The sequence below is a fragment of the Protomyctophum bolini genome (genome assembly GCF_963924005.1).
Source record: "Protomyctophum bolini genome assembly, chromosome: 9".
Lineage (NCBI taxonomy): Eukaryota > Metazoa > Chordata > Actinopteri > Myctophiformes > Myctophidae > Protomyctophum > Protomyctophum bolini.
The window spans coordinates 20,616,460-20,638,840 of NC_137870.1; the positions used below are offsets into that span (position 1 = coordinate 20,616,460).

Below are 22,381 nucleotides of genomic sequence, written 5' to 3' on the forward strand. Positions count from 1 at the left end.
GTCATTGCCAAATATCTCAGACAAAAGTGAGTCAAATGTAATCTACTTCAATATTTCTATAGTTGAGTCATCACAAAACTTGCAGCACACAATGCATACTCTGAGTTGACAGCACCTGGATTTGAACCCATGACCCTGTGCTCCAAAGGCGAGAGCTCTACCGACTGAGCTATGCAGACACAGTCAGTTGACTCATTCTAAACAGTAACATCATTCATATAGGTATTAGGTGCAGAAGAAGAAGTTTCACAAAACAGCAATTTTCATTGGCTCAAAAAAAACTTCATTTTTTCACTTAAAACAAATTACGATTACTACGATAGTACTACAATAGTACAACGATTATTTGTCCGTATATGTCCAAAGTTCACGTGTCGAAGTTTTCGTGCATTTTGATCAAAGATCCTGGGAGGAGATGCATTTAAAATGTTTTTCATATAATTAAAAATGGGTGATCTAAAGGTGATCTAAAGGTCAGAGGTCAAAGGTCAGAACACGAACACACACAAACATCTGGTTGGCTTAAGGCTGCACAATTTACAGAGGCAGAGGCTCAAATCACATAGCACAACAACGGGGAGAGAGACCGAGAGACACCATCCTACCACACTGGATTTGTTAGAAAGAAAGAAATATACATACGTTATGTTAAATGTATATATCCGCCTTCTGACATTTATCTCACTATTCCCACAACAATATACAGAAAAGGCTGATTAAAATCTCTCCAAAATGCACTATTTTTGTCATGAAATGAAATGCATCCAACTGCATCCAACGGCGCAGGCTCAACCCAGAAATTTAGAAGTAGAAAACATGACTGTCCGGTACATTACTTTATTAAAATGCATTTTAGAGTAGCTGGGGAACTGAGACACTTCCCAGCTTTGAGAATAGACTTTTAACAAAGTTTAGCAGGCTTTGTTTCAGTGAGTAGCTACATCGTTTTGTTTATTTTCGGTTCATTCTAAACCCTCGCACGGCAGTGGGAAAACTGCTAGAGAGCAGTGGAGGCGTGCCTGGCAGGGCATTAGTGAGAGACTCGCTATAAGCACTGGACCAGGGCTAGGCTGGGTATCGATATGTATCGCGATACGCGTTGATTTTGAATAATGACTGTGTCCTACTAAATACCTACTAATATACTTTTGCAGAGTCTAGACCACCGATAGCTGATATTTTGACAAAGAATAATGAAACTGATGACAGCATTTTCTGATATGGTAATTGATTTGAACTCACCCCTAGTAGCAACAGTGGTGCTGGCTGCTGCTCTGACGAAAGTCCAATCAGCACAACCGATGATATTTCTAATATGATTAATCCGTTCTCAAATCTTCCATTAACGGTTACGTCACTTACGTGTATGGTCATGTGTATGGCTGGAGACCAGAGAGCCTATTTCAACCGATTGCTTGGTCAGAAGAACTACCTGTAGTACTTATTTAGATGGAAATAGGCAAATTAGCACAAAACACAAACGCCATTGACAGGTTATGATAGGGGAAAATAACACCTGGACCTCTTTGGTGGGGACGTAACAACTACAAATAAAGGTAAGAAAACCTTCTAGTCCAAAATTCATCAGCAACATTACAAAGCTGATGAATGTCAATTTTGTGCAGTAAGTTCAAAGCAAATGTAAGTCACGTAGTGACGTAACCAGTTTCCGATGGTGGTAACAAGCTGGGAAACAAGATAGTTTCCCCACTTCGTCCATGTGCCCCTTGTGTGCCAACATTCAAAACCCATATTTAGCCACAGTTTGGGTTTTCAAGTTTCATAACATAACAGCAAACTCACTAGCACCAAATGTCAGATATATACAGTACTGTACATTTTTTTAATAAAAGTTAAAATAATAAGAAAATAAAAAACACTGGCAGCTCAGCTGAGGAACACCTGCCTTGTGTTTGTACTTGGACTATTTGTTTTCATCTTTCACTCTGGCTAAAGTCATCTTTGGGCCAAAAATAATATTCTCTCAGATTGTTGACTGAGAATTGATAGACAATGCTTGCCTGTCATGGCTATATGGACAACTATTTCTCTAACATCTCAAGGCTTATGTGGAATCAGAGGCGCCAAGGTGCTGAGTCTTGTTAAATGAACTAAAAACAAACATATCACTGACACTGGATTTTGTATTTGATAATCAAACAGGCAATGCCAACTGCACTGGCTAGCTAACCGAGTTTGGTCAGATTACTTTGAAATGTAGTAGTTTACTTAATATTTAAAACCCTTGGTTTACAAAACATTTTTTACTTCAAAATCAAACTTTGAAAAGATTGCACCTTGATGCAGTCAAATATTCTGACTTCCACAAATGCTATAATGATAATTATAATAGCCTAAGTAATAATTTTAAGTTTTTCAGAAAAAAAAATTGATCGAGAAGAAACTATGATATTTCTTAATAATTTCACCCAAAAGTTAAACGCTAATAACAATGTATGCCTATAGAGCGCCGCAGTCCCCGCCCCCTTTCAGAAAGCGAGTGGCCCAGGAAGTGAAAGCCCCATGCATTCTGCCATCAGCAGTTTTAATATAATTTATTTAAAGACGGTTACGCCGCGGACAAAGCCAATTCGGATCGTGACGAATCATGACAATGAACACAATATTTTGGGCCGATCAAATAATTTATAAGACGAAAAATAAAACAAATAGTGTTGTCTCCTGACTTTCTTTTCTTCTTTCTAATGATTTGATCGTCCCAAAATATTGTGTTCATTGTCATGATTCGTCACGATCCGAATTGGCTTTGTCCGCGGCGTAACCGTCTTTAAATAAATTATATTAAAAGTGTCGATGGCAGAATGCATGGGGCTTTCACTTCCTGGGCCACTCGCTTTCTGAAAGGGGGCGGGGACTGCGGCGCTCTATAGACATAAAAATAACACTAAGTAGAAATTTGGGTCGCTACGCGGCCCTCACCTCTAGAGTTGGGACCAGCACTCACACCTACATGACACCACATGGGGCGGCAGTGGCTCAGGGGTAGAGTGCCTGGATGGGAACCGCAAGGTTGCCAGTTCGAACCCGGGCTCCCCCAGAGTTACTGTCGAAGTGTCCTTGAGCAAGACACTGAACCCCTAATTGCTCCCGATGTGCTAGTTGGTGCCTTGCATGGTTTCCGCTGCCATCGGTGTATGAATGGGTGAATGTAATGCACAATCTATGTAAAGCGCCTTGGATAAAGGCGCTATATAAATGCACCATTTACCATTTACCATTTACCATGACACAGCTGATCTGAGTGATATGTTCTATTAGCGAGTGAGTAAGGTATTGTAACTTTAGGACTGACCATATTCTCTTGCGCACACACATGCACATTGCACACTCTTAATTGAGGAGGCTGGTCCGCGAAACCCCAAGTGGTCTGCGAAGCACTCGCTGGACAACTTCCGTGGACGCCAGGTTGTAATTCCCTGCGCAAAGGTGTTGTGGTAAGATGACAGCACTGACACACACAGTGACACACAGTTAGCGTGTGATACTACAACATATGCGTTTCCCATATGCATCGCACTTCCAGCTACGGCAAGCAGCAAAGACCATGGGTGTTATACTAAAAAGTGTGTGACCCATAAAATCTGGTCAACAAACAGCATACTATGCATAGATGTTGCTCCGGATGTAATTCGCAAATATGTGACCCTATAAAATCTGGTCAAAATGGTCGTGTCTGCAAATGTTTTGTTTTCTATCATGTTTTTAGATGATTTCTACACCTACACTTTAGGCCTGTCTGTGCATTAAGGCTGTACCCTAGCCCTGTTTTTAGGACTCGAACCTTCGGCAGGAACCTTTGAACCATTCGTTTCTAATTCATTTGAAAAATAACCTTCAAGCTCCGAACCTCGGTGGGCGGGGGGGTGGGGGAGCACGTAACTTTGGGAAAGTGTCATAGTAGCTTGTTTAAAACTGAAACGGACTTCCTGTGCATAACTTCCTCTTCAAAATAAGAGCAACATGTAATGATTAGTCAACACTAGTTTTATTTCTAAGTCTACTTACAGGACTCTGTATTGGCAAGTAAGTACACAAAATTAAGTTGGGAAAAAAAATCTATTTCTTAGATAGAAAATCAGTATCGTAAAAAATATGCTATATCGTGAGTATATCGTTATCATGATATAAAATGTTCTATATCGTGATACTATACGAGATTTTGTCATATGGCTCAGCCCTAGTGAATTGTAAATGCCTGATTCCATTCTACGTCCGAGCATAGACATGGCAACGCCCCGCCTGCCTCTGATTGGCCTACAGAAACTGCCCGTCTTGCTCCCATGGTCTCAACAGAGGTTATTCCGAGGTGGGAAATAATACAAGTACAGTATAATACTAGATAATGACAGCTTGTAACTAACTTGTACGTTTTATTTTTGTATAAGAGGAAAATGTTGTTTGCTTTGATTGAATAATTTAATGAACGTTGTACGTTTTCAATGTAATGAGTCCCGGGATGCAGGGATGGTCTTTTAGATGAGTCCCAGGGACATTTTATGAGTCCCACTTCAACGACGTTAGGAGTCATATTTTGCTATTTTTTACAAATTGCAGCATTTAACTCCCATTTCATTTTATATGGTTAAAATGTGGTTATATTCATTTAGCAAAGAATTGCTCAAAAATCCAGGCAGAAAATCAGGTATAAGGGACCTTCGGGACTGCTTGGTCCCTGAAATATCTGGAAACCCCATATTTGTATTGTAGATAAGAGACCCTACGAATTTCACCCACCTTTTTACTTAAACTGTGATCATGTGACAATAAAGAAGATTCTGATTCTGAGATTGTAATTGTAATTAGAATGAGAATTAGCCTCTACCATCTTCCTGTATGAGAATTTGCTTATACAAGGTGGGCGAGTCACCTGATTTACATCTAGCCGCCTGACCGGCCATATGTCTGACAATGGCATACAGGCTGAGGTTGTTGTGTAAATAACTGCATTCTATGCTGGTGAAAGGCAACCATCCCAAACTAGAAATGTACAGCATCTCTCTCGTGTTGCTGCTAAAAACTCAGCTTCCCATCATGCACCTAACTGTGCACAATGTGAAGATCAACAGTGCCACATGGCTGCTAAAAACTCAGCTTCCCATCATGCACATATGCACAGTGTGAAGCTCAACAGCGCCACTTTGTCACCTGTTGGTACTCTAAACAGACATACATACACGCATGCAAACAATAGTGAACATTGCTGTTCAATGGAGTGGTTGCACCACTCAAAAATGCAATCAACCTTCCTTGAAATGTTTAACTGTGATCCTATTATTAAGTTTCCGAATGTAATCTGGACTGATTGGTTATTTATTTTTCGTAATCTCATAATGTAATATTGATTACATGTATGTAACCAGTTAGTTACCAACCCTGTTGCTAACCTAACCTCTGATAGCATTGACAAGACGTCGGTTTCGTCCATCGATTAAGCGTGCGGCTTTAGCTACATGCCACAGAGGCGTGTCTGTCTGCCTTTCTGTCTGTGTAGCAGCCAGGCATGCACACGACATAATGCACAAGCAACCCCCGAACATATGACCGCTGTCAAATGCTTGTTTGTGTAAACTGAACACCGACAGCAAACATCTGGCTGAGAAGACGTGCTGCTGAGGTGTGATGCGCTGCGCCACGATGCCGTTCACTTCCTCAGGCCAGACGAGGAGATACCACGTGGTTTTCCGTGCAGCCGGCTTTTTCACGCCACACCTCACAAACGATGGCTATAATATGACACCTCCTCATGTGACACAACACAGCAGAAACAAACGACAGGCGAGGCTACCCGCTTGCTGACTGACATCGCGTGTATAAATTAATGGAATACAATACGATCGTGAGAGAGTTGGCTAGCCTCGTATGATCCCACCACGCATACAGTAGCAGCATTCACCGCTAACTACGTTATGATCTCGCTGCCGGGGTGCTGGCTGGGAGTGGTGGCGGGTGGCTGTCAACAGCGCCCAGACAATCTGATCACTGTACACCAACAATAATGTCCGAGATGAGAAAACATCATATAGGATCCTAACGCTAGCATTCTCACCCAGGTCTCCGTGACAGCTCACCTCGCTTGAATCGCTGATTATGATGCAGTGCGGTGCAGTAGTAGCGGCAGCATCATCACCAGTGCAATGTGGGCTGACACGATCAGGACAGTAAGTCAGCATGCCGGTACGTTGGCACCCAACCTAGGCCTCATTAATAACAGCTACCCGTGACAACACAACGACCATTAGCGCCCATCAAGGCCCAACCGAAGCTGTCGGCTGTCACAGGCTCAGCCGTCTGTCGGATTCAAAGCCACACGCCTTCTCTGTCTCCAACATATTTCCACTGCCAGTGACAGTCTCTCAACCACTGCTTTGCTTTGTTGCTTAAGATAAATTAACACCACCAGCCTGTCAGGACATGCTTGTTGTCCCTTCTATTGATTAACTCCCATCATCACATAATTAAATAAACAAAACACCAGCTCTATAGTAACGAGCACATAATCACAACCAACACACACCGCTTCCATCTTTGCCGGCAGGATCGATTAATGGTTTCACGTTGGTTGCCATCACATGGTTTTCGGTTTAGATAAACTATTAACGCCCCAATGTTTACAACTACAAGAACAGAACCAATAACAGCACAATGTACGCTATTTAAAAAAAAATAAGCACAAGCACCACTTTCTAGTACAGTTGACTGGCAGAATGTTATTAGCTAAGCATGTTAGCATGTTAAACTAGCCGACGGTTGATATTATGAATACGAGTAGAATGGAAATGACGTTAGCTGACATTCCTAAACAACTATGTCATGCAGACAACACAACACCAGTGCCTTACCGAGATACAAAATGTTTCCATCTTGGGGAACTATAACTAAAATGTAAAAGTTTAACGTTCCTCTGTTGTTTGAGCTAATGTTAGCCTGTTAGCTTGCTAGCTTTCTGGGGATGGCTGAAGTAAAGAAAGAACACCCACGTCGTCTTTAGCATGGAGCTAACTGGAGGTAGCTAGCTATAGTAATCCCCCCCTGAAAACAGCAGGAGGACCAGTCAGCAGATATACCAGGCAGTGCAGACAATAATACATGATCTTCACTTTAAAGTAGAACACACAGCGGGACAGGCTGTCAGTCTGAGCGTCATGTGAAACCCATAACTGTCTCTCGTTACAATAAAATATATATATATTTTAATACAAATAATAAAGTGAAGAGACCGAGGTGTTTTACCTTTTCTCTCCTTGAGTCCGCAGAGCCGGACGGACGGAAAATCAGCCCGGAAGCCGGTACCAGGGGTAGTTCCGGCGAGATTCCCGTCACGTGACCATCAGTCTTAGAGCCATCAGTAGACTAGACTAGACAGTGGTGGAACTTGGAAGTACTTATTCTTCTACTTTAGTTTATTTATTGTTCGGTATATATATCATTATTCATTATGTCATGTAATTTTGTAAATGATAGCCTGGGTATCGAGGCTATGTAATTTTGTGATAGCTTGACATTTCAACATCATACATGCAGTGTATGATGTTGAAATGTCAAGATATCACAAAATTACCACCAGCCACCACCCTATTATGGTAAGCTCCATAGGGTGGTGGCTGGGAAGCTATTCAATAAATACGCAGTAAACATTACAGTAGGCTGATTTAAAAAAAATTGAATTAAAAAAAACTGTTAAACAGCACTATAGGCCTATTGTGTTATTATTAGTGCTCATTATTGCTATAGTGTTTGTTCCGTTCAGTAACAGGAGTCTCCATGTCTTTCCAGCTTTTTATTAAACAGAAAATGCATTTTCAGTTCAGGATACCAATTTTATCCAATCAGGATAGAGAACTCAGTCAGGATACAGACTAAACAAGTGGAATTGTAAGCTATGACAAAGAAATGAGCAGACAACATTGGAACTGGAACAAAAAATTAAGCTGATATAGCTACTCTCCCCTGCCTGAAAATGTGTCACTACCTGAAAATGTATTTTCTGTTTATCAAAGAGCTGGAGAGACAGGGAGACTCCTGTTACTAATACTGAACAAACACTCTGCAATGATTACTATCAGAATAGTGATTTAACCTTTTAACAAAAAACTTTTTGTTTTAACCAAAGTATCACCCTACCTTTAAAATTAGACAAAAAAAATCTCAAATTGGTATTGAGACCTCAAAATATATTTTGTTTAAATAGCTGGAACACTCCAGTATAGCTCCGTTTGGAACTTCATATTCCAAACGGAGCTAGTCTATAACAATGATCACAATCAGAATGGAATGTAGAGCTATTTAACCCTTATTTTAACAAAGTAATATCTCTGTAGGCTTACAGCACCTTTAAGTTCATTCAGGGAAGAGGGATAAATAGGACCCATTGACTGTCACTGACTATGTAATATTCTTTGCAACTGTGGGCCACAGGCCTCAGAAAGCCTGTATGAAGTGCTTTATATGAATCAATAATAGCATTGTTAAGGGTAGGCAACCTTTGGCCAATATTGAAGGGTGACTGAACACTGGCATAAGTGTGAGAGAGAGGATTTTTGGTTTAAAATAAACTATTTAAAACAAAACATGTCAAATAAATGACAATGTTAACAGTTCTTCAAATTTTTATGTAAATTACATCCTGCACTTAATTCTACATTCATTAAAACTCTGAAATCTGACTGGGGAGGGGGTCTGGGAGTGTTATTGCGTTGAGTCTAATGATCATTATAACAATGTGAAAGAAATTATTTAAAAAGAAGGGGAAAGGTTATATTTGTGGACAATCAAAATATTATATGTTGGATTTTTGGTGTCATTAAAATTAATGTTGACATGGCACATTATCCAGAAATTAAAAACATAGATAATTACATGGAGTCAGTTACTACCTAAAACACCTGTGGTCTTCATGGCTACTTACTTTTTTTATTGATTTTTTGAAGGGACAGACAGTAGGCTGACAGGAAACGGGAGAGAGATGGGGGAAGACATGCAGTAAAGGCCGTGTCGTGTACACACTGCGACTTACCAGTCGGGTGCCCAGACGGTTACGCCACCGCCTGGGCCTCTGCCTATATTTCTAACTAGTGCTATAAACGCACTGCCTACAAACCTCTTTGGTAAGGGAGGTGAATGTCTAGGGCTAGGCTATAATAAAAAACCCTATAAAAACCCTATATTTTACAGTTAGAAAGACAGTGAAAAAATATAAGCACAACACTTGACTTCAAAAGATTTATTTGAACAAGTGATCCACTAATTAAGAGGGGACAGGCTTAAATATAAAATAAACCATTAGACACTGAATAGTGACATGCAAGAAGGCAGATAAATTTAAACCAAGTGAACCATAAGTTTTATTTACTTTAAACTTTTACAGCACTGTAACAAAAACAAAAACAAAATAAAGAACAATGTGAAAGCAGTGTGTGTGTGTGTGTGTGTGTGTGTGTGTGTGTGTGTTTCGTCTACGATTCATAGTTTGGGTTCTTGCGGAGGATGACAAAGCCTTCCAGGATTGGGGTGACGGGGAGGTACTCCTCTGTTGCCAGTTCAGCTCGTTCTCCATGAGCCAGCAGCACTGGTGTTGTGTGGGTCTGAAAACCTGTGATGGCCTTAGGCTTGCCTGCCTGGCCGACTACATCCACAGCCTGTGAACAGATTACAAAGACAGGATTTATTTGTTAAAAACTGCAGTCAATTACAATTTGTTCCTCAAACCTGATCTTTAGGACTACACGGTTATGATCAGACTGGCTTTGTTTATTCGGACATTCAATCAGGATCATTAAAAAATCTGGCCAGTCTGAAAATAGCCAAAGCCATAACCACTCATAACTTATAATGTACTTTGTTGACCAAAGTCTCTTGTGTGTCTACTAGACCCTTCCCTTTCCCCCAGCCCCTACAACAAATGTGCCTGATAACATGAATCCTGTTAAGTTTTGTGTTAGAAACCCCATGAGATGCTGTGGTCAACCTAGAAGCATTAAGCACAATGCCTACTAGACAGAGGTTTCCACAGCCCTGGTCCTCAGGGATACTGCCATCTTTTTATTCTACCATGTATTTAAAGCTGCAATCCCCAACTGTGTGTGTGTGTGTGTGTGTGTGTGTGTGTGTGTGTGTGTGTGTGTGTGTGTGTGTGTGTGTGTGTGTGTGTGTACAATTTTGACCCATCTCGTCCAAATGCCAGCACCACCAGGGTTTCTTTAGTGCCGGTTATACAGTATTAACAATCTTACCTGTCCGACTCTGACAGATACAGGCAGTGGTCGTAGCTCCTCGTCGAAGGTGACAAGCATACGTGGCTGCATGGCTGCTACCAGCCCATAGAGAACATAGTGAGACTTCCCCAGGATTACTGCAACACACAGAGAGAACAGCAGGGGGCATTATTAACACAGTACACTTCTACACTACCAAGTCATGGCAGAATACACAGTTATGTTCCACTAAATAGTTAGTATATAATTTATTTGAAAAAAATAGTTTTTTAATGGCATTAGAGGGAAAAGCCAGGAGGAGGAAACAAATTTGTTGTATGGAGATAGAGGGAGTAATGTAAGGAGGCCAAAGAGGGAAAAATGACTAACTGTTCTTGACGTCAAGGAAGGAGACGAGAACGGTGAGTAATCCGGCCACGGCCACCTGACTCATCAACTGCCGGTCGCTGTGGTATGGACACAAGGTCAACGTGCCTTTACCCAGGTGAGTCAGACCCTGCAGAGACAAGGGAGAGCTGTAAGCCATACACACAACAAACATGCACGCACACATGCCAAGCATAAATACATACAGTACCTGTCCCAAACACATGCATGTACTTGCAGGCGCACACACACTGAAACTACACACAGAGACAGTTACCTGTGCCAGTCGGACCATGAAGAGGTTGTTGGGGTCTTTAGCGTGGTACTGTGCCAGCTGTCGCAGCATGGCAGCCAGACGGGCATTGTTCGTGCCTGAGGACAAGATGCAGAAAATACACTTTGTGATATGGCATTGACACTCTCAGACTATCATTTGTAAAAGAAAACTGTACAATTAAAACACATTGACTGCCAAGGACGTGATATTGCGTAATGCAGTTGCCCTGGTGCTACACTCTGCACTCAACCACAAGGGGGAGGAAGAACAGATGTGTCCGAATGCTCTTTGTGGATTATAGCTCTACTTTTAATGTCTGTTGGAAATAATGCTACAGTACCTACCGCTGCCAACCATGCCCATGGCAAAGATGGAGTTGTGGGAGACCTCAGGGTCAGCGTCGTGGGAGAACTTGCTGAGCGTGTCCAGGATGTTGAGGCGAGGGTTTGACACTGAGATGAGGGCCAGGGCCAGGGGCACTGCCCGCCTCAGGGTGGGCTCACCGTATCGCAGCTGGAGAAAGACATGAAAAATGATCAGAGGATCAGTAAGAGATATGAAGATATTTAAAAAAAACTAAACTAGGTCAGACACAAATTGGGAAAAAAATGTTAAGAAAATGATGTGAGATATCGAACCAACAAAGCAATAACAATGAAACTCAAACAAGGAAAATGGAGAGCTAGTGAGGTAAGAGAACAAGAAAACTACTGCTAAAAAATAAACAGATTAATTCATGGACAAACAGAAGAGGAAGCAATTAATATTGATCAGCCGGTGAAATGCTGCTATACTGACCAGGTGTCCGAATGTCCGTAGTGCCATCTCTGATCCAATTTCCTCTCCCATGGCGATGAGCGCAATACCTAGAACTGCCACACCCTGAAGACACACAGAAGACATACATTGTCATCACACTACAATAATAGCACTGAGTCTTGTGAAAATCTGGATGGTGCATTCTGCGACTATCATAGACCTAGGGTCGTTTGCACCAAGAAAGTTAAAGCTTAGTTTAGTGTTAATCAGGGATTTGTTGATCAAGGATTAATTTTAATTCGAGTTGTGTTGCACCACTTAATTTTAAGCATTGCTCAACAGATCTGTGATTAAATCCTTAACCTGGGATTAAAATCCATTAAACTGTGATTAAAACTTTAAACTGTGATTAATTCATGGATTAAACTTTGTTGTGTGTCCGCCATCTTGGTTTTGCGCTGTAAATAAACAGCAGCAGTCGTGAGCATCATTAGCATTACTATTTCATTCATATTTGAGAATGTTTAAATGAAATTATAGTGCCTGCAGCAAAAATATATATAATAATAAAAGTCGCCTCGCTCGCTAAAAAAAACAGACGTATGGTCACTCCGTGGTGCGTGGTAGGTTTATAGATCTGTTCCGTCGATCACACACACCACCACTTCCTCCGATAGTTTCCCAAACAACAACAAACATGTAGAGGTATATATGCTGCCATGTTGTTTTCAATTAAACCTCCTCTCCTGCTGGTTTAGAATTAATCCCTTATCGATACTTAAATCAAAGTTTAAAGTAGTGGTGCAACAGGATTGACATTAATCCAGGTTTACTGTGAAAATTAAAACCAAGATTAAAAAAACAAAACCAAGATTAAAAGGATGGTTTAAAACTAAACCGGATTAGTGAAAACTAGGTTTAAAGTTTGGTGCAACTGGATTAATAGATAAACCTTGATTTAAACCAGATTAAGGCTTAATCTTTCTTGGTGCAAATGGCCCTAGTCTATTCTAGACGTTATTGTATTTCAACATTCAGTTTCCTTGATTTCCCCCAAAACAAACAAGCAAACAAACAGTAGATTTGTTGGTCAGCTGTTAACTTAGGTAGCAAGCTATTATGTCCAGTAGTTGTGGTTAAAGAAAACTAATGAGGAATTATATTGTTGGCTTCTCTCTCCCCAGAAAGAGGAAATAGTAAGCCTTTGCAAAATACACAATTACTCTATATGTAAAAAGCAACAGCTGCCCTGATGTGTCCATATGTCGTTACCTGGTGGGAGCCCATGTCAGCAGTACTCTCCTTCTTCTCCTTATCTTTCTTGTCCTTCTTGTCCTTGTCTTCTTCCCGTTCCTTGGCCTCATAGTGTTCACTACAGATGTGGAGCAGCTGTTGCACCTTCAACACATTACCAGAGCCTGAGTGGAGGGGAAAAGAGAGGGAGAAGGGAGGGGATTTGTGAGGGGAGAAAGGGAGGGAGGTAAGAGGAAGGCAGGGGAGAGAGAGATAACACATTAATACATTGTATGAATGCAATTGTACTGTATGAATATGCCAGTGATGCGATGTCTGAAGATGTGTTGATGTGTGAGGCTGACCCGCGTAGGCACAGATGTCCACAAGCGTGTTGGCAAAGCTCCGGAAGGGTTCAGGTACAACCTGCAGTGCTGCCAGAGTGGTTTCAATGGCCTCTCCTTTACCTGAACACCACACAATGACAATGGAGTTTGTTATGGGACATACAGTCCACGCACGCACACACAAAACTGCACTTTACAACAGCTGAGCTAGAAATTTATATTGGTAAAGATATCTGCTTTTGGGTCCATCTCCCTTTAAAAGTCTAATTGACTTGATGTATTGACTTCGCCACGAGTTTAAGTCAAATGGTCCATTGTATCGCATCGTAAGGTAGCGCAAAATGCACTGTGGTCCATTTCTGTAGATCGCTCCTCAAAGGCAATGACATGGTAGTCATTCCCAGGTGGAAGCCAATCCTATGAGATATGAAATGGAAGCTCAACATAACCTATTGATTGAATACTTTATTCAATCAATAATAAAGTATTTCCTGTGCTTTTCTTCTTTCGTTTGCAGAAAGAAAGCACAGGAAAGTACAGTTCAATACAAGGTCTGCTAAGAGGAGTCCTTTGTACTAAATTCCTCGAAAACAACAGCTATGTGTCATCTCAAGCAACACAAAATAATTTATATTTTGTCATATCCTATACTAACCTCTAAGACTGGATACTGAGAAAGACTACCAGTGTAAGCCTGGTTTTCAAGCTCCCAAGCCACGAAGGGCATGACCATTTGACCATTTAACTCGTGGCGAAATCAGTACTCGCCTCAAGGACACGTAACTGAATAGAAACGACTATCAAAACAGCAGTAAAGCTCTGGCCCCTCTCACCCAGATGGTTGAGTCCCAGGCCCAGTGGCAACCAGCGGGCATATGTGTCTTTGAGCTCCTGCTCGCTCTTCTCCATGATGGTTTGGACGATGGTGGAGGTCACGTCTCCATTGCACGACCCCACCGCGATCATACCACACGCTAGAGCCGTCACACCTGCTACCTGCAGGTCACACACACAAAGGCACTTCAATATTATATCATATATAAGTATGTAAAAGGTATTGCTAGGTGATAATGACTTAAAAGATGAATTGCATTATCTATGGGCCAAAAACATCTAAATCAGATGTCATGTTAAGCTAAATGCCAAAGCTCCCTCTAAACTTTCTAAAGGATCTCAACCTCAGGTTGAGATCATCTGTGATCATCATGTGACATTAACTGCCAGGTATTCATTTATTATTCCACCACCAGTGTTTTTCAGTGAAAACCCTTATTTTGAAGGATGCAATTAAACACTGTGTACTGTGTAGTGGCGGATGATTCTTTCACCCGGAAAATACATTTTGTAACCACTGTCATCGGTTCTTTAGCGATATGAGCTGTTGAATAAAGCTTGGTTTGAACAAAACCGCAGACAACAATCCGAGATAAAAGTATTTTTGTACGGTAAGTCTAATTGCATTGAGCCGAATAGAGACAGATAAAGAGTTTTCACTTCCGGTTCACTAGTATACATAACTGTTTATGTATTTGTGGTGTATGTACATTTTCTAAGTGTCTTGTAAGTCTGTGTGGGCTGGGCATCTTATGATGCAAGACACTATAATAAACAGCAGTGCACATTACTGGTGCGCCAGTGCGCATGCGTCGTCAAAACGTTTGCTGTGCGGCAGATCAAAGGCATGCGAGGCGCGTTCGCGTACCAACAGCTGAGACAGGAATTTAGAGAATCCTGACACAACAATATGGTACGTACAGCCAGGCACTTAAAAGAGATATTAACAGTATTACTGCATAACCCGCGTTCCCCGCTATTTAATCCAATATTCTACGCTGCCGAGATTACCTTTAGAGCATACGCTGAAGTATTTGCAGCTTTCAACCACGAAAATACGGCGAATTAAATGCATTAAACAAATAGCGGGTTTAGCATATTACACGTGGTGGAACGCTGGATTAAAGTTAAACAAAGTGTTAACATCCTGTAAGTAGACAGAAATAAAACTAGTGTTGAGTCTGACTAATCATTACAAGTGGCTCATATTTTGATGAGCAAGTCAGAGCACAGGAAGTCCGTTTCAGTTGTAAACAAGCTATGATGACAGTTTTTGCAACTGACAGGGAAAGTTATGGTGAGCTGTCAAAGTGCTAGTCGCCACGTTAGCGACCATATTTACAATATCAAAACCATGCATCTGTCACTTAAACAATGTAGGTTACACACGTTGGAATTACTTAAAACATGAAACCTATAACAATCTATCTAGTAGAGCTCACCTCCATGCTGGATTTTGAGTCTCCCATGACAGGGAGAAGTAGTGAGAGAACATCCTCTCTGTTGGAGCCAGCGTACGCCAGGCCAAGTCTGAAACACAAAAGCGACCAGAAGGTAAAATGTCAAAGCCAACACTTCCCAACTTCCACCACAACTTAGACGATATCTAAGACACGCTACCAGTACACAGGAAACTATGCAAATGCAAATAAACTGCTTCCAAAAGAGTAATACCAGTGTGCAAATTTCAGACCAGTTGGCTAGTCAGTGAGAAGAAAAATGGATGAGGTTGGACGGAATGACAAATGAGGGTTTCTTCCTCACCCAAAGATGGCTCCTATCCTCATGACGTTGCTGTTGTGCAATACATAGTCTGACAGAAGAGCCAGGGCAGGGTCACACTCATTCCTGACCCCAGAATTCACTATACCACAGGCCAGGAGAGCACCAGACTGCAAACATAAAAGATACAAAATAAGTGATGTTAGGGCTCTGAGCTTCTCATAACAGTAAATGTTTTGTTTAGTATAATTTGGTGCATATACAATATTTTCATCTGATCTGTATTGTCAGTAGAAAGCAACGAAGTCCAACCTCTATGTAATAACACATTTTACTTGATTCTGACTCCGTAGTACTAATTACAACAATTCTGTCCTGAAGTTTACCTTGATGTAGTCCTCAGAGGAGTAGAGGTATTTGTCTATTTGTGTCAGACCACCGTCCACATCCCACAGTAGAATCATACCCAGGGAAGCTGCAGCACTCAACATGCCTGTCGACACAAATACACAGCCATTGAGCCACCCAACCATATAACAATATCAAAATAGGTCAAAATAAAAAAGAGAAAAAGAATAAAAGTTGACTTGAGTGCCCCCTCACCATGGTCCTTGTTCTTATACAGCCACTTGTTGCCATCGTCTGTGAGCAGCTTGTCCTGACCGAAGGCGGCGTTAACAAAACCGTTGACAAAGGATGAGGCCAAGTTCATGCGAGCTGAATCCACCTGAGAACCGCTGCCTCCAAACCCTGACACACACACACACGACAATGGTTATAGGTAGATGGACCACAACTATTTGTCATTCAGAAAACTTTAGTGTAGCAATCAATGCTCTTTTAAGTATTTATGAGCAGATTATTTTGAACTGTGAAAAAAAAAGACACACACACACTACTGTTGGTATTATTATACATGAATGGTTATGCAAGTAAGCATAACTGCAAAAACAATTACTTCTACACACGCAAATCTCAGATTCATTGTGTGTTCCAAAAGACAAGACAAACATCCTCACTGTTGTTTTCAAGATGGGTTTTGTAGATGTCGTCAGGGACTTTGGGTTCCATGATGTCCAACTGGGTAAGGGGAGGACGAGTGAGACACACATTAAATTACATTAACACGGGGAGAGATGTGATAATAATATATAGCGCTTTCCATAGTACTCAAAGATACTTTATATGTGTGGGGGTCAGGGGAGGGAACATAAGAAAAAAAACGTAAATAAGTAATTAGAAATTAAGAATTAAAACCAATACAACAGTACAAGTTAAAAACAGGTCAGCTTGGGAAGGCTAGTCTAAACAGGTGGGTTTTCAGTGCGGTTTTGAAGGGAGGGAGGGAGGGGGCATCTCTGAGTCTCTGTGTTTGGGGAGAGAATTCCAGGGGGTAGGGGCGGCCACAGAGAAGGCCCTGTCGCCCAGGTTTTGCGCTTGATCTTTTTGGGGATCTCAAGTGCTCAAAGATAAGAAAAGGCCATTATCCTTCATCTCCTGCCCATATTCCCACACCATTACCCCTTCAACATCATCCTCCATTTCTAAAATCACCATTACTGCCTGCATTCTTTGATGCAGAGAGGGTAAGACACTCAAGAACACAGTCTGCGTGATAATGTAATTTTCCACACTTATTGTTTCCTACCTCTCTGGCCAGGGCCAAGAAGTTACTGTTGAGTTGAACATTGGACATGATCTCCGTCAGGTCCTCGTAATCCTCCACATCTTCATTAAGCTCCAGGAACATGCCGTGACGACCCAGCATGAAGGCCATCTCCTTCTGAATAACACTGCAAGGCATAATCACATCCAATCTATGATCCACGTTTCCTGTCTGGGATTAAGTGTTAACTTTAAAACTTAGTTAAAAAAGGGCAATACGTAATCAACCACTGTATTTCTATGGTTTTTAGGGTCAGTGATCTACTTTTGGTATGTGTCACACCACTTTCCCTAGATTTAACCATATACCAACTCATATGGCAGCCTTTCCTAATCTATGGATTGGAGAATTTGGGACCCATTGGTGCAAATCGACTCAAGTGCGAATCCAAATTGCAAATAATTGCGAAAATCCAAATTGCGAATCCAAATTTGAATTTTACCCTGTACCTTCCTGTTATTTTCCTTCTACTCTTCTATGAAACTGAAAAACATTAAGAGCTTGTACAAACCAAAAATATGTCTTCTTCTGAATATGTAATATGGCCTAAAATCTTCTGAATATGTAATATGGCCTCAAATTAAACCGTGGCACAGTCAGGGACACTCACAATCAACTCCTTACATTTTCCTGCACTACTTCTGCCAGGGGACCACATGTGCCTCAGTTAATCTTTATTAGGATCAACATTGTCTTCTCCAGGGCTTACATGTCCTTGCAGGAGGTGAAGATGTTCTCCACCAGCTCCACATCATTGAGCATGAGGGCCAGGCGCAGAGCCTCAGGGTAGCGGTTGAACTTCCTGAAGATGTTCAGCGAACTTTTAAGCAGTGCAGAATTCTCTGGCTCTGGGACGTAGCTCACACAGCTGGAAGGGAGATTTGTCAAGTTAGAGATGTCAGACAATGTGTACCGTAAGCTATGAATAGAATTAATCTTCCAAGCAAAGCCTAGAGTTTCACAGTTTGGCAGCCCCTGCCAGTGACAAAACCAAGGCCGAGAACAGATGTGTTTAATCTACTTGAATCCTTGGACTCCCACATTTATAGTAGTATGGGCTCCGAAATTTGGAGTACCGGTAGTCATAACTGAAAGAATCTTTATATTATAACCATATTATAACCATATTACATTAGAAATGGGTTGCAAAATCGTGGGATAAAAAAAATAAGAAAAAATAAAAAGTTAAATGTGAATATAGATTTTAGCTTTATTTTTTGAGGGAACCCTTACATAAAAGCTCTGTGGACCACTAGTGTCAGTAGCGGACACTGAGTCGAAGACCTGGGCCCTTGAGAACATTCTCATGAAACATGAACATACCTGGTGAGGTAGAGGCAGACCTTGGCATAGGCGTTATCGTCTATGTAGTTCTCAAGCATGTCCAGCCTCTCGACCTCCATCAGCAGGTCGCAGGCCTCGTGCTCGGCATTGTGGGCCATGTTGTATGGTACAATCTCCTTCACCAGCTTCAAAAGCGTCTCCTGCTGTGTCTTGTCGTTTTCCTCAATCTCCTGCCACTCCTTGGCCACCTCGCCAGCCAGGTGCCTGCCAGAGAGAACGGTATTAATGTAGATAACAGTATTGAACATAAAGATGAAGTATTCATCTGGCATTCCTTTTATGCAAGGGCCACCTCTGATTTTTGTTTGTAAAACACTAGTTTGTATATAAATTGTGTTAACACAAAAAAACAACAGTTAGAATATTTATGAAATGCTACCCTGAATACTCAAATAAAGACACACCAAAAATGTAGTTAAGTGTACTCAAATCAAGTTACTTCATTACTGTCCACCACTGGTCATTTGTAATCTGACAGTCATGACGGAGGTCTCCGTCCTATTAATTAGTACGGTGTGATGCCCTAGAGGCCTAGACGGAGATTGATTAATAGGACGGAGATTATTGATATCAAAACGCATCACTCCACAGGCTGGGACGTCATCGAAAATGTTCCCCCCCTGTTTAGCTGACGACACCGAAAATCTTAAAACGTTAACTCTTGATATAAATCATTCCGTCCAATTCTAAGCAAAGATTATGTGTTAGACGGCCCAGCGCGGTCCAGTCGCTAGTCGCGGTAGATTTAATCATACCTCCCGTTGTTGTCGATCGCCTCTTGAGTGTTTTGGCTACATTTAGCTGCTTCAGCCACATCCGGGATAACATCCGGTCCGTCTGTAAAAGTGCTCCGCTTCTATAAATTTTTGGGTGCTCTGATTTAATGGATTAAATAACCCCGGGCAATCAAGGTGTTAAGTGGTGTGTCCCTTCACAGATGCTGTTGAGCCTCTTTCTTTTGTCCTACCTGACATATTCGTGTCCCCATGAGGCCAGCTCTTCCTGGGAGCCCAGCAGACGATACTTGAGACATTCCCTCTCACCGCTCATGGTCATGGCCAGAACTGATGCCACATCAGCACAGAAATGCTGTAGCACACAAGCAACACAATCCATTAACTCAGTAGTTCTCAAACTATTTTGTGCCAACTGCCCCACAATCGATAAGTTTAATTCAAATCAATATTTTGTTACAATCGATTAAATCTATACATTGGCCGCCATAGCAGAGTGGCTAAGTCTGACTCTAGAGGTCACAGGTACGATTCCAGCCCTCAGGTATTGGTGAAGCTGAAAACTGAAGTCACCCCGTGGGATGTGATAGGATTTTTTTTTGTATCTAATAAAACTCCATAAAGACAAATGAATTGTCAGCATAGTCTTGACACCTGTGCCTCATCCCAGTAAAACGTATCTTTTTTTTTGGTCTCAGAAGAACATGCCTCATATTTAAACTCGTCAAGCTGGTGCCAGCTCACCTTGTTCTCGCCGTCTGGCATGCCCTCATAGATCTCCTTGAGTTTGCCATAGTGTGGGCGCAGGAACTTGAGGGGCTTGGGAACTGAGGTCATGGATGTGGTGGAGGAGCGGATCAGTCTGCGTAGTTCCTCTAGGGCAGGACGGTGCAAATCCGTGTTTGTATCCTTGTTGTCAATGGGGAAGAAGAAGCAGGTACGTTTATGCTAATGTCATTTACGGCTAATGGTGAACCCTGGCCTCTTCTAACTTCCTCCACATTATTAGCCTACACTCCAGAGCCGTTTGCAAGATCTGTAGTAGTCCGTCTTCCCCCTCCCTCGAGGATAATATTATTCAGATATACAGTGCATGTGTTCACGTAATACTGCTAATTCCCTGGGGTAAAATGGGTAAAACAGCAATTATTTGGTTAATAAAATGTCTCCATTTGGCCACCCCAAATTGTAATTTAGTTGTTATACTCACACCCAGTCTCTCCACCATCAGCTCCAAATCTTCTTGTAGCTGTCTGTCTTCCTCAGACTGAGGAGAGAAGAGATAATCACACATCATAAAGAAGGGGGGCATATGTTAGTCCGATGTACCAATAGTCCGACATACGTGGCCGGTTAAGACTCACCCATGGCTTCCGCGTGCGGGTTATGGGTAGGGTTAGTAATGTCGGATTATTGGGACGTCGGACAAAAGCAACTCATTCCATAAAGAAGCAATGGACACAAGGACTTCTTTAGCTGTTATAACAGAGATGCATGATTTCAACCAGGCAGCGCTTCACTGACAGATTATGCTAGCTAGGAAGCAACCAAATAAATTGAGTAGTTTACAAATCTTGATGTTACTCACTCAACACTCATATGCGGTTACAAGCAATAGAGTGTTGGTGTGGCATGCACCACATACTGCTATGTACTAACTATTACAATTTTGATGTAATAATCAATTGTATGGCAGTAATACAAATAGCCAGAAACACAAGTTACCACAATCCGCAGAATATCAGATTAAATCATAATGATTTACAGCAATGCAGTAACTTTTGGTCAAACAAGTGTTATACCTAAGCTGTCATACAACATAAACAGGCTAACGTAAACAACTGACGAATGTAGATGTACATACTATGTGCCGTTTTATTAATTTATTTCTTCTGCTGCTAAATTTCATTATTTGCCATTGTATATTATTGCTGTTTTTCTTTGTTGTTTACGCTATTGTTTTACTGTTGCTACAATGTTGAGTTTTTTAATGTATTATGTACTTGGACCTAAGACATCTTGAAAACACATTGACAGCAAACGTCAACAGTCACTCACTACATTAGCCGGTGGCAAGCTAACCCGGAGTTAGCTTTAGCTGACTGGAGTTTTACACACACAACAAGCAAGCAGCATGACTTGCAAATACAGCAGTTTATTATTGAACTTTCTTCAGAGACCTTAGAGAGGGCTAAACGAGTACAATGTGCATGTTCACTAACTAAACGTGTCGTTCTGTAGTGGTGTGTGTTGAATGACAGAGGCCTGCTCCTCCGTGTCGCACAGAGGAGCAGTGACTCAGGCAAAAAACACACACGGCTAGCTTCACCTCAACGAGGACACAACGACTCATTCTTACCAGTTCTTGTTCCTCCTTCGTGGCCTTCTTGTCCTTATCCTTCCCCGTGGCCTTGTCCTTGTCTTTCTCTTTGTCCTTCTCCTCCGTCTTCTCGGTCTGCTTTTTCTCTTTGTTTTTGGCGTCCTCCATAGTTTTACTTCTACGGACTCTCGGTTAGCATTGAAGTGAACGAACTGAAGAGGATGGATGGATGGATGGATGCGTGAGATACGACTTCTTTGTCGGTTTGAGTTGAAGATGAGATGTCGCTACCGCCGCCTGTTGGCCACTGGTTCTTGACGTACACACTCTTTCTAACTCCATGGCGCCGGCGGACCCCATTTGAAAAGATTATTTGCCAGGGATACTCATACTGGCACTCCTAAAAAAAGTTGCATATGAATGATTGATTAATTGATTGAACATTGTATTAACAGTTTGTAGAATGGGTAGGGTACAGTAACGGTTCAATTAAAGTATAATAATAGGCCTACATGCAGGTCAATACAAAATATGAGAGGATAAAACC

At 41.6% G+C, this 22,381-nt stretch overlaps 2 protein-coding genes across 6 annotated transcripts in view; both read right to left on the reverse strand.

Moving 5' to 3' along the window:
• The window catches only part of LOC308321656 (eukaryotic translation initiation factor 4 gamma 1-like), a 58,146-nt gene extending 50,846 nt beyond the window's left edge, over positions 1-7,300 (reverse strand). For 4 of the 5 annotated variants that reach the window (XM_080772676.1, XM_080772675.1, XM_080772674.1 and 1 more), the window contains exon 1: positions 7,252-7,300. The gene's annotated coding sequence lies outside the window, so the exon portion shown is untranslated. Of the gene's footprint in view, positions 1-6,860; positions 6,910-7,251 lie in introns of those variants that run through there. The other variant, XM_080772673.1, reaches the window with a different exon arrangement.
• A 2,038-nt stretch (positions 7,301-9,338) lies between these two features.
• psmd2 (proteasome 26S subunit ubiquitin receptor, non-ATPase 2) lies at positions 9,339-22,075 on the reverse strand. The gene is made up of 21 exons (XM_080771826.1): positions 21,874-22,075; positions 20,725-20,781; positions 20,259-20,423; positions 19,748-19,869; positions 18,760-18,984; positions 18,146-18,304; positions 17,419-17,563; positions 16,790-16,850; positions 16,374-16,520; positions 16,157-16,263; positions 15,813-15,940; positions 15,491-15,578; positions 14,048-14,210; positions 13,233-13,334; positions 12,907-13,052; positions 11,674-11,757; positions 11,220-11,388; positions 10,876-10,970; positions 10,602-10,728; positions 10,251-10,369; positions 9,339-9,656 (listed from the first exon to the last, which is right to left on the reverse strand). Exons 1-21 carry the CDS (start codon positions 22,000-22,002, stop codon positions 9,474-9,476), a joined length of 2,721 nt encoding a protein of 906 aa, XP_080627952.1. The 5' UTR covers positions 22,003-22,075; the 3' UTR covers positions 9,339-9,473.
• Positions 22,076-22,381: the final 306 nt, after the last annotated feature.